General features: G+C 55.8%; 1 protein-coding gene across 1 annotated transcript; it reads right to left on the bottom strand.

Moving 5' to 3' along the window:
* Positions 1 to 964: 964 nt before the first annotated feature.
* On the bottom strand, positions 965 to 17,914 carry Ccnjl (cyclin J like). The gene is made up of 6 exons (XM_090321297.1): positions 17,846 to 17,914; positions 16,871 to 16,981; positions 9,235 to 9,448; positions 4,619 to 4,921; positions 3,378 to 3,537; positions 965 to 2,773 (listed from the first exon to the last, which is right to left on the bottom strand). Exons 2-6 carry the CDS (start codon positions 16,931 to 16,933, stop codon positions 2,452 to 2,454), a joined length of 1,062 nt encoding a protein of 353 aa, XP_090177423.1. The 5' UTR covers positions 16,934 to 16,981; positions 17,846 to 17,914; the 3' UTR covers positions 965 to 2,451.
* Positions 17,915 to 18,704: the final 790 nt, after the last annotated feature.

Raw genomic sequence — 18,704 nt, 5'->3', positions numbered from 1 at the left:
GTACTGGGCTTTAACTCAACCCAGCCTAGAGCTCTCACCTGGATTTTTTTCCTTGGTTCAAGTCTGGTGCTCTACCAACTTGAGACATGCTCCACTTCCAGCTTTTTTTCTTTTTTTTTCTGGCTAACTGGAGATAACAATCTCATGACATGGTCCTGGGCTTGAACTCTGGGCCTGGGCCCCGTTCCTAAGTTCCTTTTGCTCAAGGCTAGCACTCTACCACTCCAGCTACAGCACCACTTTTTCCCCCTGAAATTAGAGATTAAGAGTTTCCTGGTCTTTCCTGCATGGACTGGCTTTGAATTGCAACAAATAAGTCCATTTTAAGCCTCACTCCTCCCTCCACGAAGCCTTCCACCTCTTACCCGGAGACCCTCACTGGAGCTGAGGGGGGAGAAAGCCAAGCAGAAAGCTGAGTCAGGGGAGTGGGCCATGTGTTTATTTCAGGGTGTCTTGTCTTTCTGGGACCCCCAGGTTGGCTGAGGTGGCACCAGGAGGAGTCCCTCATGAGCTCCCATTCCCAGAAAAAAAAAAAAACAAAAAAAAAACAGGGGCTGGGAGTTTGGCCTAGTGGTAGATTGCTTGCCTAGTATGCACGAAGACCCGGGTTCAATTCCTTGGTACCACATACTTAGAAAAAGCCAGAAGTGGTGCTGAGGCTCAAGTGGTAGAGTTCTAGCCTTGAGAAAGTCCAAGGACAGTGCTCAGGCCCTGAGCTCAAGCACAGGACCAGCAAAAACAAACACAAAAAAAAAACAGACAATAACTTGGAATCCAAACATCACACAGAAATACAAGGAAGTGGTGAAGGAAGGAAAAAGGGACAACGAACTAATATGCATAATATGCAGGCTCCTATGTTAGTTTGAGTGTCCGCTGTCCAATGTCTTAGCGCCTTCTGTACTTTCTACCCGGAGACTCATCTGCTCTGAAAAGTCTTCCTCATCTCCAGATCAGTGTTTTGTTTTTTTCCGATTGTATGCATGTGTTGGGACAGAGGCCTGAACTCAGGTCTCATGCTCTTGTTTGTTTTGTTGTTGTTGTTGTTTTTCCATCAAGGCTGGCGCTCTACCGCATGAGCCAGAACTCCATTTCTAGGGTTTTGTTTTCTGTTTTGCTGGTTAATTGGAGATAAGAGTTTCAACAGGCGTTCTGACCCACCCTGGCTTCAAATCATGACCCTTAGCCCCCTCCGTAGCTCGGCGGACAAGCAGAAGCTACTGATGCCCAGAAGAAAGGTTTCACTTTTGCTTTGTTTTTGCTTCCTTAGTCCACTCACATCCCCAGTTCTGATGGGTCAGCGTGGTTCCCACAATAAACCAGCCCGAGGAACAAGCAGCAAGTCAGAATAATCACACTGCACCTGCTTTTTACTGCCTTCCTGAAGTCCTTCCTGCTGCATCCCCAAGTACGGGCTTTCCATCTGACCACTCTCTGATTCGTCAGTTCTTGGGGTGTATGCTGACCCCCCAGATCCAGGTACACTGAGCTGTTACTCCACAGTATCTTTTACTGTTGGCCAAACTCTAAAGTTCATCCCCACTGGAGACAGAAAAGAGATAGGAATTGCTTGTTTCCCGAGTTTTCTCTTCCTTTCAACCATCTTTTCTCCTCCTTGGTTGGTTATCCAAGTTTTCCAGATGAACCTAAGAATGCAAGATGTGGAATGTTCTAGAATGGAGAGTCTGGGATAGGATTCATCCCGAACACATGCTTCTGGCAAAGCAGCTCAGGATCTGTGGGCCATGAGCTGGATTCAACCTTCTGGTGTCACATGAGTCAGCACAGCAATTAAGAAACAAATCAACTTTTTTTTTTTTAAATGTTCTCCAAAGGAATGTTCAAGTATCACAAAATCCCTGATACAGCGTTGTGTAAACAAGACATTTGTGGAACAGGAAATTAGACCAACTGGGGACACAGCAGCATGTGAAATATCTAAAAGGCCATTTTTTTTTTTCCTTTTTTGGTCAGTCATGGGGCTTGAATTCTGTCCCTGCGCTCTTCAGCTCAAGGCTAGTACCCTACCCCTGAAGCCACACTGCCACTTCCTGTTTTCTGGTGGTTAATTGGAGATAAGAGTCACAGGGACTTTGGTGCCCGAGCTGAATTTGAACCCTGATCCTCAGATCTCAGCCTCCTGAGTAGCTAGCACAACAGGCGTGAGCCACGGGCGCCAGGTCACAGGGGAAATCTTGGAGGCTCCAACCATAAGTGTGCTGTGAGAAGTTGGGGTCTTCTGGCCTCTTCCTGCTCCCTGGACCAGTGCTGTGACCCCCCCAGGCACTGTGGGAAGACAGAGCTCGGTTTGAGTTTGTCTCCCAGGGGACTCCTCCCTGGAGACTTATTGACATGTCTGTGTCAGGTCCTAGGCCACCAGGCTCTCCGGGGATGGCCGCTCGGGCTGTGTGTTTGTCCCCGGTGTTGGCTTCTTGGTGGCCCAAGCAAGGCCTATCTGTCAAAACAGCCAGCGGGGAACAGGTGGCCCCCGCTGAAGTAACCAGCTCCGAGGGCGGCTGCCAGGCAGTGTCTGGGCTCGGCCGCTATGGCCATCTGCACGCTGAGGGACGGTGGCATGGGCACCGCGCATGGGTCCAGTGGCCGGAGGGCGGGGCTGTGGGTCTCAGCCAGCGTGGCCATCGCAGGCTGGCCCAGGGCAGGGTAAGCCGGGGGCTGGAAGCGCAATTGTGTAGGGGTCCGGGGCAAGCTGGGCATCACGGCCAAGACCTGGCTCTTGACAGCGGCAGCATCTTTGAGAATGTTGTCATACGCTCTGCAAGGAAGACTCAGGTAAGGATTCGGAGGGTCAAAGGTGGCCTGCACGAGCCCCCCCAGACCAGAGACTCACGTACTATCAGCCAGGGCGGGCTGGCTGGCACACTGGCCTGTCATCCTCAGGTGAGAGCTCGGAGCTGCCTCCCACAGAAAACTCTGGGGACCCCCAAGACTAGGTTAAGCTAGTCCCCACAGTAGGGGATACCCACCACCCCCATTTCAGTAGTTAACACCCCAGAGGATAACATGGGGCACTATGTTTTGACCCAGTACCTAGTACCTAGTACTGGGCCTAGGTGTTTCCATCTGAAAAGAGGGGTGCAAGCCTGGTGTAGGTGGCTCACACCTGTAAATCCTAGCTACTCTGGAGGCTGAGATCTGAGAATCATGGCTCAAAGCCAACCCCAGGCACAAACGTCTGCCTTGAGCTGAAGAGCTCACGGACAGAGCCCAGGTCCAGCGTGTCCCATCAAGAGGCCTATGCTTGCTTCCCAAGACAAGCTAGCTGGAGATGCCATCAGGAAATGTCCCCCAGGTGCCCTCAGGGGCAAGTGAGTGGCTGCTGTCCCTGAATTCAAGAAGCTGTGGGAGTAGACACTCACAGCAGCAGGAGTTCGATGCAGGTACCCAGCTGTTCAAGGGAGTACTGTGAGATCCTCTGCAGGTCTCTGGTCCAGTAGGGTGAGAGCTGCAGGCAGATGCGGGAGGCCCCGACACAGGCCGCAGCAACCATGGATGGCAGGAATTTGTAGAACACGTGATCTGGAAGAGAATGGGGAGCGGGAGTCAAGCCTCCGGGGCGGAGCCTCCTGCCGGCCCGTGGGCAGGTGCACTGGCAAATGGTACAAAGCCTGAACAGAATGAAAAGTGAGGAATTGTGATGTTCCATGAAGGGAATGCCTTGTGGGACTTCTGGTATCAGTCTGGAAGGTGGGCCTGTCAGAAGGCTGTCTGTGGCTCCCAGAGGACTGCGAGGGGACAGCGGATGGGTTAGAAACAGAACTGTAAAAGCCAGGTACCACTGGACCTCATCTGTTCATCCTACCTACTCAGGAGGCTGAGATCTGAGGGTCACAGTTTGATGCCAGCCTGGGCAGCAAAGTCTTACAGACCTTTTTTCTCTTTTTTTGCCAGTCCTGGGGCTTGAAGTCAGGGCCTGAGCACTGTCGTTGGGCTTTCTCAAAGCTAGAGCTCTACCACTTGAGCCTCAGTACCACTTCCGGCCTTTTCTATGTATGTGGTACCGAGGAATCGAACCTGGATCTTCCTGCATGCTGGGCAAGCACTCTACCACTAGGCCAAACTCCCGGACCATCTGTAAGACTTTTATCTCCACTCAACTACTAGAAAGACCAAGTGGCAGAGCAGTAAACTTGAGCAAAATAAGCTCAGAAACAGTGCCTAGGAGGCTCAAAGCAGGAAGGTGTGGCTACATTGCAAGCTGAGGCCCTAAGTTCAAACCCCCTGGTGCCACTCAGGGGCCTTTTGGCTTGGGGTGGAAATCACGTGGATGCCACAGCATTATTCTGCCTTGACTTTGAGATCCCTTGGGGGAGAGAGTGGATTTCCTGTGTGAGTCCTCACAGGGGGTCACTTTTAGCATTGTCCCCTTCTCCCCCATTCTGTCAAAAAAAAAAAAAGAGAGCTACCTTGGAGTTTACAGTCTCACATCCTCTACGAAGCGCCAGGTTCCCCTCAGAGAACTGGCAAGGGCCACTGGAGCTCTGCAGAGGAAGCTCTGCTTCCACAGAGGTTCCTTAGCTCTCTTGGGTGACGTACGTGTGTGCCCTTTCTCTGCCAGGCAGGAGTGCCCTGGGCGTGCAGGCCTCAGGGCCCCTCTCACCTTGCAGGGTGACCTCCAGGAAAGAGTGGGCGAACTCCCAGAGGCACTCTTTGGTCTGGCGGGGGCAGGGGGTGGTGGGCCAGGTGTGGCAGTGGTGGTCTTTCTGGCTGGCGGAGGCGGCCAGGTAGTAGCCTAGGAAGTGGGCAGGTGTGGGCAGGCAGAGGTTCCAGCTGAAGGTGTCCAAGAGAAGCAGCTCGGCGCTCAGCAGCTGCTTCTTGGTGAGGGAGAAGTTCTGGCTGCTGAGCCTCACGCTGTTTATCTGCTCCAACTTGGGCACGTGGTCTTCCCGGTCCTCAAACTTACCTGGGGGGTGGGGTGGGAGGTGGGGGGAAGGAGGCAGAGTTACTAGAATAACCGTTTTACGCCCTCGGCACAGCACCCTGGAGAAGACAGAAAGCAGCAGATGGGAGGGATCACCCAAGGATAATAAACACAGACATTTCAGATGTCAACCTTGAACTTGAACACCTCCCCCACCCCCACCTCCAAGCCATCATTTCTGCTGTGTGACCAAGGCCAGGCCACCCACCACCTCTCTGGGGGTCAGAGTCAAGGAATTGTTCAGCTCCGTAACAACCAAAGGCACCAGAGAGAGAGAAAGAGAGAAAGAGAGAGAGAAAGAGAGAGAGAGAGAGAGAGAGGGAGGGAGGGAGGGAGGGAGGGAGGGAGGGAGGGAGGGAGGGAGGGAGAGAGAGAGAGAGAGAGAAAGAGAAAGAGAAAGAGAGCGCGCCATCAGCAAATGCCAGCCAGGCTCTGGGGGACAGAGTGGATCCCCCATTTCCTCTGCATGGTCCTTCCCAAGGCAACTTCCAGGCTGGAGGCAGAATGACCTTGTCAACCTGACCCAGGACAAGGAGTGTCGAGGCCCGGAGGGGCCCCTCCAGCCTCAAGGCTTCTCATTCTGGGGTCACCTCTGCACGTATGGCCGTGGTTCCCAACAATGGCAGCTTTTTATCGGTTATTTTTGGTGCCACTCTTGGTGCTTGAACGTAGGGCCTGCCCCTTAGTATTTTTGTGCAAGGCTGGTGCCCTACAACTTAAGCCACAGCTCCCCTGTCAGCTGTTTTGCTGTTTTAACAGAGAGTCACACAGGTTTTTCTACCCGTGTTCACTTTGAACCGCCATCTCCAGATCCTGAGTAGCTAGGATGATAGGCCTGAACAATTAGCACCAGCTTGCAAATGCGTAGTCATTCAAAAGTCGAATAAAATGAAAAAAAAAAAAAAAAGCATCACAGCCCCCCCCCCCCCCCCCCCCCCCCCCGGCTTCTTAGGGAGACTCGAGGTTCAGGCACACTGTCATTGGCTGCAGTCTGCACTTTCTACAATCCAATTCCCTTCCTCTTCCCCCTCCTCGCCGATTCTCCACCTCCTAGAGCTCTGCCCCAGGCTTGAGGGTCACTCTCCAGTTTGGGAGGTGTGGGGGGTTGTCACAGCTCCCCCAGCTCTGCTACCCATGCTGCAGCTACAGAGATCTCTTGGGACTCTCCTGCGTGACAATTCCTTCTCATTTTTTTATTTTTTTATTTTTGCCAGTCCTGGGGCTTGAACTCTGAGCACTGTCTTTGAGCTTTCCCAAGGCTAGCCCTCTACCGCTTGAGCCACGGCACCACTTCCAACTTTTCCATGTATGTTATACTGAGGAATCAAACCCGGCTCTTTGTGTATGTGAGGCAAGCACTCCTGGCACTCCTCAGGGACAGTTCCCTGGCAGAACTGACACATGTCACCACCGGGAGAGCCTTCACGAGTTTCCTCCTGCGGCCATGCATGCAGACCCTTCCTGGACCCCCTCCTCCCAGACTGTGAGTGGAGGCGGCCTTTGTCCCCAGTCCTGCCACCATCATGCAGCAGGAGGTGGCTGCTTCTGCCTTATGGACAGATGGCACAGACAACAGAGGATGACAGATGCCCGGGGTCTCCGGTGGGTCCCCAGGGGGAGGTCAGAGACACAGAGTGACGGTGCAAGTCAGACAACAGCCACAGGCTCTCCTAGTCTCCCATTATGTATTCCGGGTGTGTGTGTGGGGAACCTTCAGATCCCCAGAAATACTGAAAGAAGGCACCAATTCAAGACATGGACCACGTGGGCTGCTCTTTCAGGTACTCTGGCGTGGCTGGAGCCTCAAGGAGATTAACTGCAGACCTGACTTTGGCAGATATCCATTTTTTCTCCAGTCCTAGGGTTTGAACTTAGGGCCTGAGCACTGTTTCGGAGAGTTTTGGCTCAAGATAGCGGTCTACCACCTAAGCCACAGCTCTACTTACAGCTTTCACTTTTCTTTTTGGTCACTCCTGGGACCTTGAATGCTGGGCCTGGGCACTGTCCCTAACCTCTTTTACTCAAGGCTAGTGCCCTATCACTTGAGCTACAGCACCACCTCTGGCTTTTTCTTCCCTGTGATTAACTGGAGATCAGAATCTCTACACTTTCATGCCCACGCTGGCTTCTAACCACAATCCTGAGATCTCAGGCTCCTGAGCAGCTAGGATGCCAGGCCTGAGCCACTGCACCCAGCTTGAATTTCTTTTCTAAGATCAACTTACTTTGGGGGCTGGGAGTTTGGCCTAGTGGTAGAGTCCTTGCCTAGCACGCACGAAGTCCTGGGTTCGATTCCTCAGTACCACATATATAGAAAAAGGCGGAAATGGTGCTGAGGGTCAAGTGGTAGAGCTCCTGCCTTGAGAAAGTCCAAGGACAGTGCTCAGGCCCTGAGCTCAAGCCCAGGACTGGCAAAAAAAAAAAAAAAAAAAAAGGAAAAAGAAAAGAGGAAGAAAATCCATCATAATGAATCTCTATGAAATGTATTTACCCATCTCCAGCAATCATCAACATTTATACTTCCTTCCTTAAAAATTTTCTTAACAGTGGGGCTGGGAGTTTGGCCTAGTGGTAGAGTGCTTGTCTAGCATGCACAAAGATCCGGGTTCAATTCCTCAGTACCACATACATAGAAAAAAGCCGGAAGTGGTGCTGAGGCTCAAGTGGTAGAGTGCTAGCCTTGAGAAAGTCTAAGGGGAGTGCTCAGACCCTGAGCCCAAGCCCAGGACTGGCAAAGAAAAAAAAAAAATTCTTAACAGGGGGATGGGAGTTTGGCCTAGTGGTAGAGCGCTTGCCTAGCATGCACGAAGACCCAGGTGCGATTCCTTGGTACCCACATACATAGAAAAAAGCCAGAAGTGGTGCTGAGGCTCAAGTGGTAGAGCTCTAGCCTTGAGAAAGTCCAAGGACAGTGCTCAGGCCCTGGGCTCAAGCCCAGGAATGGCCAAAAAAAAAAAAAAAAAATTCTTAACAGGGCTAAGGGCCTATAATCCTAGCTAATTCAGGAGGCTGAGACCTGAGGATCACAATTCAAAGCCAGCCCAGGCAGAAAAGTCCTTGAGATTATCTCCAACGAACCACCAGAAAACCAGAAAAATTGCTGTGGCACAAGGTGGCAGAGTGCTAGCCTTGAGCTGAAGAGCTCAGAGACAGAACCCAGGCTCTGAGTTCAAGCTCCTTGACTGACATTAAAAAAAAGGGGGGGGGGGAAGCTGCCAGTTTCAGATAAACACTGCTTGATTCACAGACAGATGGACGAATGTCTGTAGACAGATGTGTGTGTGTGTGTGTGTGTGTGTGTGTACTGCGGGGCGGTGGCAGGATGGATGGATGACAACACATTTCTGCTGAGCTGAATCAATTCTGGAGCCAGATGAGAGGGGATGAGGCTGCTGGGAGGGGCTCTGCTTCAGGAGGAAGTCCTGGAAATGGCTCGCTGTGGATGGAGCTGGCATTCAGCCACCTGGGTCACACGCAGCCGGTGACCTTCTCCCCGAGAGGGACTGAGAGACATTCACACGGTGGCCAATTCCCTGCGCTCCACTTCCTAAGGGACTCACATCTTTGTTTGGATTGCCTGAAAGGTTGGCCGGTGTGCGAAGAGAGCCTCTGTCCTGCACATCTGGCCTGGGTGAGGGGTCACGGGGGTCGCTGCTGTCTGAACTCTTCTTCCCACCTCCAGAGGGCAGCTGCTGGACCAGGTCTGCAGGATTGCACAGCAAGACTGGTTCTGTAAACCCTCTAGCTGCTGGGCCCGAAGGCTGGATTGTGGGGTGCTGAATCCTTCGTGCTAAGCCCTGCTGGGAGCTGGGAGAGAGAAGGACAAGGCAACCTGCGCCCTGAGTTCAAGGCTGGGGCGACGCTGTCGTGCAGGCCTGGCTCAGATAGCAAAGGACCCAGGGGGGCTCCCACATCTTCTCTACTTGCTGACCTAGGTCTTCCTGGTGAAGGGTGGAAGGACAAAGGCCACTCGCCGGCGGTGGATTGTTTGGGTACAGTCCTGCTTTTACAAGTGGCCGCACGTCAGGAAATACCAGTTTCCTAGAGGTGCCTCAGAAACCTCGCCACATCCCGTGACAAAGCAGAGACTTTCTGTCTAGACAGGAAATGCTTGAATTAAAATGAAGACAGTGGACGGGGGGGGGGGGGGGTGTCCCCCAAGCTTCTGGAAGTCAAGTTCAAAAATCTAGGCAGCAGGATGCTAGCGGCTCAGGTCTGTCACCCTAGCTACTCAGAGATCTGGGGATCGCGGTTCAAAGCTAGCCAGGGAGCCGAGGAGAGGGGTGCCCACTTACTTGCCAGGAGGAGGCAGGCCACGGCCAGGGTGTACAGCTGCTTGGAGCTGGCGATGTGGTAGCAATCCAGGAAGTGATCCAGAAGGTAGACCGCCAGGTGCCGGGCCGCGGGGCACAGCTGGCAGTGGCTGCTCAGCAAGGTGACCATGTCCACGAAGAGGCGGCGGCTCTTCAGGAGTGGGGAGTGGGCACGGAAGGGAGGCAGCCTCAGCTCCTGGGAGCAGGCGGGCAGAGGGCGTCAGGACCCGGCCTCCAGGTGGAGGCGCCGCTCGTTCAGAAACTGCATGCTGTCTCTCCACCACCCTCCCCACGCACCAGCTCCCCAGCTCCGGGACAATTCTGGATCGAAAGCCAGGAGACCATGGCTCTCGTCCGGTCCCGGTCACTACTCAGGAGGCTGAGATCTGAGGATCGCAGTTGCTCCATGGAAGCCCCGGGTAGACTGAGGCACATGTCACCCCAAGGCAAACAAAGTGGGGCATTTTTCTTCTCTGAAAAATCAGCCCCCAGAATTCCTCACACCTCCCCTCCCCGGGGGCCTTCTGCTGTGTTTGGGGTTCATTATGACAGAGACTTTTATCTACGACGGAGACATCTATGTGTAGCCAAAAGGATGGAGATGTGAAATGCTGGAAAGCTTATTTACCTTTCCACGGCAAGACATGAAGAAACACCATGGTAGCGGTGACCGGACAGGAAGTGGGGACTTGCAAATCTCCAGTCAGAAAGCATAGGGGGAGGGGCCCTCCAGGGGTCTCAGGAATGGAGGAGGGGAGGACTGGGGGGGAGGAATGGGGGGAGAGGGAGGCTGGGAAGAGGGGAGGACTGGGGGGAATGGGGGGAGAGGGAGGCTGGGAGGAGGGGAGGACTGGGGGGAATGGGGGGAGAGGGAGGCTGGGAGGAGGGGAGGGCTGGGGGGAATGGGGGAGAGGGAGGCTGGGAGGAGGGGAGGACTGGGGGGAATGGGGGAGAGGGAGGCTGGGAGGAGGGGAGGACTGGGGGGAATGGGGGGAGAGGGAGGCTGGGAGGAGGGGAGGGCTGGGGGGAATGGGGGAGAGGGAGGCTGGGAGGAGGGGAGGACTGGGGGGGAATGGGGGAGAGGGAGGCTGGGAGGAGGGGAGGACTGGGGGGAATGGGGGAGAGGGAGGCTGGGAGGAGGGGAGGACTGGGGGGAATGGGGGGAGAGGGAGGCTGGGAGGAGGGGAGGACTGGGGGGAATGGGGGGAGAGGGAGGCTGGGAGGAGGGGAGGGCTGGGGGGAATGGGGGAGAGGGAGGCTGGGAGGAGGGGAGGACTGGGGGGAATGGGGGAGAGGGAGGCTGGGAGGAGGGGAGGACTGGGGGAGGAATGGGGGAGAGGGAGGCTGGGAGGAGGGGAGGACTGGGGGGAATGGGGGAGAAGGAGGCTGGGAGGAGGGGAGGACTGGGGGGAATGGGGGAGAGGGAGGCTGGGGGGAGGGGAGGACTGGGGAGAATGGGGGAGAGGGAGGCTGGGAGGAGGGGAGGACTGGGGGGGAATGGGGGGAGAGGGAGGCTGGGAGGAGGGGAGGACTGGGGGGGAATGGGGGGAGAGGGAGGCTGGGAGGAGGGGAGGACTGGGGGGGAATGGGGGGAGAGGGAGGCTGGGAGGAGGGGAGGACTGGGGGGGACTGGGGGGAGAGGGAGGCTGGGAGGAGGGGAGGACTGGGGGGAATGGGGGGAGAGGGAGGCTGGGAGGAGGGGAGGACTGGGGGGAATGGGGGGAGAGGGAGGCTGGGAGGAGGGGAGGGCTGGGGGGGAATGGGGGAGAGGGAGACTGGGAGGCGGGGAGGACTGGTGGAGGAATGGAGGAGAGGGAGGCTGGGAGGAGGGGAGGGCTGGGGAGAATGGGGGGAGAGGGAGGCTGGGAGGAGGGGAGGACTGGGGAGAATGGGGGGAGAGAGAGGCTGGGAGGAGGGGAGGGCTGGGGGGAATGGGGGAGAAGGAGGCTGGGAGGAGGGGAGGACTGGGGGGGAATGGGGGAGAGGGAGGCTGGGAGGAGGGGAGGACTGGGGGGGAATGGGGGAGAGGGAGGCTGGGAGGAGGGGAGGGCTGGGGGGAATGGGGGAGAAGGAGGCTGGGAGGAGGGGAGGACTGGGGGGGAATGGGGGAGAGGGAGGCTGGGAGGAGGGGAGGACTGGGGGGGAATGGGGGAGAGGGAGGCTGGGAGGCGGGGAGGACTGGGGGAGGAATGGAGGAGAGGGAGGCTGGGAAGCCAGGCCAGGCCCCAGGCTCCCCTTCCTCCCTCCTCTCCACGATTGCTTCACCACTTCCGCCCCACCTCAGCACCTCCCGGGAAGGTGGTTTCCGCATCTTCTGGAAGGGAAGAGGGCCAGCACCCGCCCTCCTGCTCAAGTCAGGCCCTGACCCTTCCCCACACCCCAGGGCCCTTGGACGCCTGAGTATGGCAGGGGAGCCGACCTCCTGCACCTCCTCACGTCCTCCTCACATCCGGCCACCGGCCCATCCTACCCTCCCCTGCCCACCACCCGCTGGTCTCCCATGCCTCCATGCCCCCAGCACCCCAAGTTCTTCACCTCAGCCTGCTTCCTCACGTGACCCACACTCAAGACACACACAGGGAAGACAAGGTCTGGGAAATTCCAGAGAACCCTTAACAAAGATGGAGGTGGCACTGGGGTGCTATGCCAGGAAGGCCATGGATTGACCGGCTCCCTCTCAGAGACACTGCCAAAGGGACAAAGCCCTGGGAACCCCAGGGTTTTCCAGCTTGCACAATCCCAGGAACTCACTTCTGTTGGAATCTCTGCCCCTCCCCCTAAGTTGGCAATGTCTTGTTACAGCAACCCTAAGCATCTCATATACCACCCCCAGTTCCTGACCCACAAGGATGCCCATGGCCAGTTCCAAGAAGGGAAAGGAGGGCCTAGCCTAGTGGTGGAGTGCTGGCCGAGCATGCACGAAGCCCTGGGTTCAATTCTTTGGTACCACATACTCAGAAAAAGCTGGAAGTGGTGCTGTGGCTCAAGTGGCAGGGCGCTAGCCTTGAGCAAAAAGTGTCCAAGAACAGTGCCCAGGCCCTGAGTTCAAGCCCCAGGACTGGCAAAAAAGAAAAAAAAAAAAAAGGTTAAGGAACTATTCTGTTCAGAATATGCTGCCACCCACAAAGCTTCAGGCCCCAACGGTGGTTAAAAATGTGCTGCAGAGCTGGGTGCGGTGGCTCACGCCTGCAATCCCAGCTTCTCAGAAGGCTGAGATCTGAGGATCGCAGAGCCACACTAACCCCTGGCAGGAACAGGTGACTCTTATCTCTAATGACTCACCAGAAAACTGGAAGTGGGGCTGTGGCTCAAAGTGGTAGAGCACTAGAGATGAGCAAAAAAAAGTTCAGGGACAGGGCCCAGGTGCTGAGTTCAAACCTCATGACTGACATGACAAAATAATAATAATAACAATAACAACAATAATAATAATAATACAGGGTGCTCAACACTAACTCTTTCTTCTTTCGGGGACTCTCCCCAACAATGCCCGCTGAGAAAAACTCATCACCATAGCCACAAAGTTGCTTTGTACCAAACCAGCGAGCAAGCTGAAATCTCCCATTCCTGAGGCCCACTGGCTCCTGCCTCTTCACCTCTCATCTTCCTGCCCTGCTGACATAATTGCCCAGAATGGTTGCAAGGTTCCTGATAAGCAGGATCAGTTTCCAGTGGGCTGGCACTTTCTCCTCACCATCTTCCAGAAGCCCCTGGGCACACTCTCAGGATATGCTGTGAACTTCCAGGGAGCTCAGCCTTCCCAAAGCCACCATTCCTGGCTTCCTCTCCCCTTCCTCTAATCCATCAAGCGAGCCTGGGTAGTGCTTAACACAGAGTGACATCACCTGCTCCCCTGAGCCTTGGTTCACGACTTCCCTCGGCCTCCTTCAACCTCAACCACTCACTCAACTACAATTCCCCAAGGCTCAGCAGAGTGTCATTACTGAACTGCTTTTGTTTTTATGCCTCAAACTGTAATCCTGTAGACCTCAGCTTCTTGAGTAGCCACGATTACAGGTGTGAGGCACTGGTGTCCAGTGCTAAATGGGTTTATATGAATGTCCCAACACAAGAGTTTGCGTTATGGCTTCCAGCAGAGCACCTACGAGTCAAGTTCTTTAAATGACTGCTAGACGGTTATAAAAACTGGAGTCACACCTGGGAACTGAGAGCTCCTAATTGTAATCCTAGCTACTCAAGAGGCTGAGATCTGAGGACTGCAGTTCAAAACCAACCCAGACAGCCTGTGAGGCTCTCATCTCCAATTAACAACCAGAAAGTCAGAAATGGAACTGTGGCAGAGTGCTAGCTTGAGCACAAAGGTCCATGAACGGTGTCCAGGCAGCTACGTTCAAGCCCCAAGACTGACACCCAACACAAAACAGAACAGAACAAACTCAAAACATGAACACTAGAACCCTCCTTCTCACAATAGCCTCCCCAGAGACCTCCCCACCCGGGAAAGATGTCCTCAGAGTTCGAACAAAAATCCTCCCAGATCAATACGGTGTATTTGCATGAGGAAAAGTAGACTAATGAGATAGCTAACATCTAGAAATCGACAGGGTCCGGTGCATACACACGCAAACTCAACTCTGGTGTATGCAGGGTAGATGTGTGCTGTGTTAGTATGGTGTGTGTATGCATGCACACATGTGTGAAACCACAGGCTCCTCCCACCGGGCGCTGGCACACCCCAGAGAAGGCTGGCTGTATGCCCCCCCCCCAGGGCTGGATGACTCAGGGAGACAAAGAACAAGGAAGGCCGAGGGCACAGGGCCAGCTCCATGCCTTCTAGGACACACAGCCATCCAAGCTGGCCAGGGTCCAGCTGAGTCCTCTGTTCCATGCTCAGAAAACCAGCATGCCACTTTCTTGGGGTTCACTGATGAAAGAGAGTCCCCCCACACAAGGGACCGGACAGCCTTTTTTTTTTTTTGCCATCCTCCCTTAAAACCCCTGATGGAAAAGCTGGGCACAGGTGCCTTGTGCCTGTCACCCTAGCTACTCAGGAGGCTGAGATCTGAGGATTGTGGTTTGAAGCCAGCCAGGGCAGGAAAGTCTGAGACTCTTTATCTCCAGTGAATCACCAGAAAACTGGAAATGGCGCTGTGGCCCAAGTGGCAGAGCGCGAGCCTTGAGCAAAAGAAACTCAGGGACAGCACCCAGGACCTGAGTTCAAGCCCCAGGACTGGTTAAAAAATAAATCAAGTCTCACAGAATTTCCTACCAGAGCTGTCTTAGAACCACAATCCTCAGATCTCAGCCTCCCGAGTAGCTAGGAGCCACCAGCTCCTGGCAAGTCTGTCTGTTCGTCTACTTTGGAGATTGAGGCAGAACTTGGAGTCTCTCGACGGAGGCTAGAGGACTGTCCAGGTCTGTTATCTGGGCTCAACCTGGAGTCGCTTTCCTGAGAACCTGGCTCTGGACTTTGTTCTAGGCTAGTAACCTGCCCTTTCTTTTCCTGGTGGAACCTGGTTTTTCCAAACTGCCACCCAGTGTTGCCAGACAGGAGGGCACGGAGGAGGCATACTCCCTGGTCCTGCGCCAGACACAGAAGCCAACGTGGGAGACAGCCCTGGCTCAGCCAGGGGCCACCCCCAAAAGAACACCAGTCATTTTGCTAGTCCTGGGCCTTGAACTCAGGGCCTGAGCTCTGTCCCTCTCTATACTCAAGGCTAGAGCTCTACCTCTTGAGAAAGAGTTTCACACTAGCCTTTTCTGTTTATTTGGTACTGAGGAATCGAACCCAGGGCTTCATGCGTGCTAGGCAAGCACTCTGCCACTAAGCCACATTCCCAGGCCTGATATCTACTTCTCTACACCTAGAACCTCAGAATGTGACCTTAGAAACAGGGGCTTTTCCAGATGTACTGAAATGATCATGAGGTCACAAGAGAATATGGGGCACCAGAAGAATAAGAATAAGAATAAGAAGAAGAAGAAGAAGAAGAAGAAGAAGAAGAGGAGGAGGAGGAAGGGGGAGGGGGAGGAGATGGAAGAGGAGGAGGAGGAGGAGGAGGAAAAATCATTATCATCAATAGTCCAAAGAATAAACCAGGTGGTGACACAGTGAGGCAGAGGCAGCTGCGTATAGAGGTCCCTACCATGTAGCCATGTCACTTGGGAGAGTGAAGTAGCAGGACCACAAGTTCAAGGCCAGCTTGGGCTACACAGTGAGATCCTACTTCAAAACAAAAACCAAAGCACACAGAGCGAGAGCAATAGAGCGAGAGAGCGAGAGAGCACCATAGATCCTCCTCAGCACCCTTCAGAGTGTGTTTGCACTCACCAGGGTGAGATTGGATTTTTTTAACTTCCAGAGCTCAGAGAATGAACCTGCTGCTTTGCATCCCCCGACTGCAGGCTTGGCAACCAGCTCCCCCTTTACTGGTTTCCCAAACCACCCTCACCAGCCTCAGCCCAGGAGCAGGCAGAAGACTCAGAAAGCTGGGGGCCACCGGGCCTTTTCCAAGTCCTCAAGGCGCAGAAGCGCCCCACCGGCTCTCTGTGGTACAGAGGCAGACATCCAGTTCAGTCGTGCCCCCCCACTTCCTCCTGCCCCAGGAGGGGAATCTGTGGGTTCTCCCCAAGTCTTCAGTTTCTCATACTCATCTTTGGATTCGATTGGCGTTTCTTATCTTTGCATCACTCATGTGCATTACACACACACACACACACGCACACACACACGGGAATGTTATCTGTAACTCTCCAGCAGGACCACATACCAAGAGTCTCTTTACAGCCAGGACTACTTTGGCTTCCCTGATTTTGGGGTAGCCCCTGGGTACCACAGAGGTTGAGACTCTAACTTAGTCAAATCTAAATGAGCCAATGAAATGGTGTAAACAGCAGCACTGTGCACAGCAGAGCTTGGCTATTTAAATATGTATACACACACACACACACATATATACACACATATATACATACACACACATATATACATACACACACATATATACACACACATATATAAGCATACCTATATGTAATGCATATAAATCTACCTCTATACCTATAGATACAGATAAACTGAATTCGAGTACTATTCAAGTACATATACACACACATATATACACTTGCCTGTATATAATGCATATATATCTATATACCTGTGTAGACTGAATTCGAGTACTACTCTAATAAATATATATACACACACACATATGTGCATACCTATACATATAATGCATATCTATCTCTATACCTATATAGATAAACTCAATTTGAGTACTGTATATGTATATGTATATACTCACATATACACATATAATGCACCTCTATCAGTCTAGATGCCTCTAGATAGGGATAGATTTATACACTGCATTTAGGAGCAGCCTCTGGGGCTAAGGGGGGGGGACGCTGCAGCTCCAGACCATTCCGCGCTCTGCACCCCCCCAGGCCCGGGCCCCCTCCCCCCAGACCCCGCCCCCATCCCCAGGCCCGGGGCCCCGCCCCAGGCCCCTCCCACAAGACCCCGCCCCACCCCAGGCCCGGGGCCCCTCCCCCAGACCCCGCCCCCACTCCCAGGCCCCTCCTCAAGACCCCGTCCCCACCCCAGGCCCCTCACCCAGGCCCCGCCCCCCCACCCCCAGGCCCGGGCGGCACCCACCTGGTCGCGCAGCGCGCAGTGCACGTCCAGGGCCACGCGGCCCTCGCCCCATGGCTCCTCCATCCTCGGTGCCGTCGTGTGGTCCCCGGTCCGGGGCTCCGGGGCGGCCGCCTGTGAGGACAGGCCGACCTCAGGGACCCCCATCTCCCAGCCTGGACGGGGCGGCCCCGGGGGAGGACACGGCCGACCTCAGGGACCCCCATCTCCCAGCCTGGACGGGGCGGCCCCGGGGGAGGACACGGCCGACCTCAGGGACCCCCATCTCCCAGCCTGGACGGGGCGGCCCCGGGGGAGGACACGGCCGACCTCAGGGACCCCCATCTCCCAGCCTGGACGGGGCGGCCCCGGGGGAGGACACGGCCGACCTCAGGGACCCCCCCATCTCCCAGCCTGGACGGGGCGGCCCCGGGGGAGGACACGGCCGACCTCAGGGACCCCCCCATCTCCCAGCCTGGACGGGGCGGCCCCGGGGGAGGACACGGCCGACCTCAGGGACCCCCATCTCCCAGCCTGGACGGGGCGGCCCCGGGGGAGGACACGGCCGACCTCAGGGACCCCCATCTCCCAGCCTGGACGGGGCGGCCCCGGGGGAGGACACGGCCGACCTCAGGGACCCCCATCTCCCAGACTGGACGGGGCGGCCCCGGGGGAGGACACGGCCGACCTCAGGGACCCCCCTATCTCCCAGCCTGGACGGGGCGGCCCCGGGGGAGGACACGGCCGACCTCAGGGACCCCCATCTCCCAGACTGGACGGGGCGGCCCCGGGGGAGGACACGGCCGACCTCAGGGACCCCCATCTCCCAGCCTGGACGTGAGTGGCGGAGTGACTTCTCTTTCCTTTCTTTTTGGCAGACTTTCTTTCTGCGGGGAAAGTTGCTCCCCTCCCTCCCTCCGTTCCTCCCCCCCCCCCAGCCGCGGCCCACCCCCCTCCCCGCCCGGCCTTTGTCCTGCCCCGAGCCCGGCCCCAACTCACGCAGCCCAGTCCGGCCCGGGGGAGGGGGGTGCGGGCGCCAGGCCCCGCCCAGGCCCCAGTTCTGGGGGGCCCTGGAGAAGGGGGGGGTCCCCGAATCCTCGGCGCTCCCCACGCAGCGCCTTCGCCGCCCTGCGTGCGCTCGGGTCCCGCGGCCGCTCCAGTGCTCTCCGCCCCGCCCAGGCCCCGCCCCTCTCGCCCCGGCCCCGCCCCGCCAAGGCCCCGCCCCCTCTGCCCGCCCCGCCCCCTCGCTGGGGAACGGAGGCCCCGCCGCGCGCATGCGTCCCCGCGCACGTCCCCGCGGCCCTTCCTGCCCTCCCCGCCCCGCGGCGTGGGGTGCGAAGGTAGCGGGGGCGGGGCGGGGGCTCGGGGTACCCGCGGTCGGAGACGGTCGTCCCCCCCCCCCCCGCCCCCGCCGATCGCGCACGCGCACCCGCGCCCCGTCCACCTGCTCCGTTCGTCCGTCCCTCGCGGCGGGGTGGGTTGGCGGAGCCTCAGTTTCCCCCGCACCCCCGAGCCTGGAGGCGAGGACGGCCCGCCCCCCAGATCCCCAGGTCAAGGTCAAGCCCCGCGACGACAACAGTAAATGTCTCTCTACATGGCACACCTAAATATGCAACCAATACATACACACATGCACATATGCAGAAAATATATACCTAAACAGATGCGATAATAGATATATACCTAAATAGATGCGATAATAGATATATACCTAAACAGATGGGATAATAACTATATACCTAAACAGATGGGATAATAGATATATACCTAAACAGATGCGATAATAGATATATACCTAAACAGATGCGATAATAGATATATACCTAAACAGATGGGATAATAACTATATACCTAAACA

The sequence above is a fragment of the Megascapheus bottae genome, chromosome 29 (genome assembly GCF_031878675.1).
Source record: "Megascapheus bottae isolate mThoBot1 chromosome 29, mThoBot2.hap1, whole genome shotgun sequence".
In the NCBI taxonomy this organism is placed as follows: domain Eukaryota; kingdom Metazoa; phylum Chordata; class Mammalia; order Rodentia; family Geomyidae; genus Megascapheus; species Megascapheus bottae.
Note: the sequence above shows the minus strand (reverse complement) of the source record. Positions and strands in the feature narration are given on the sequence as shown.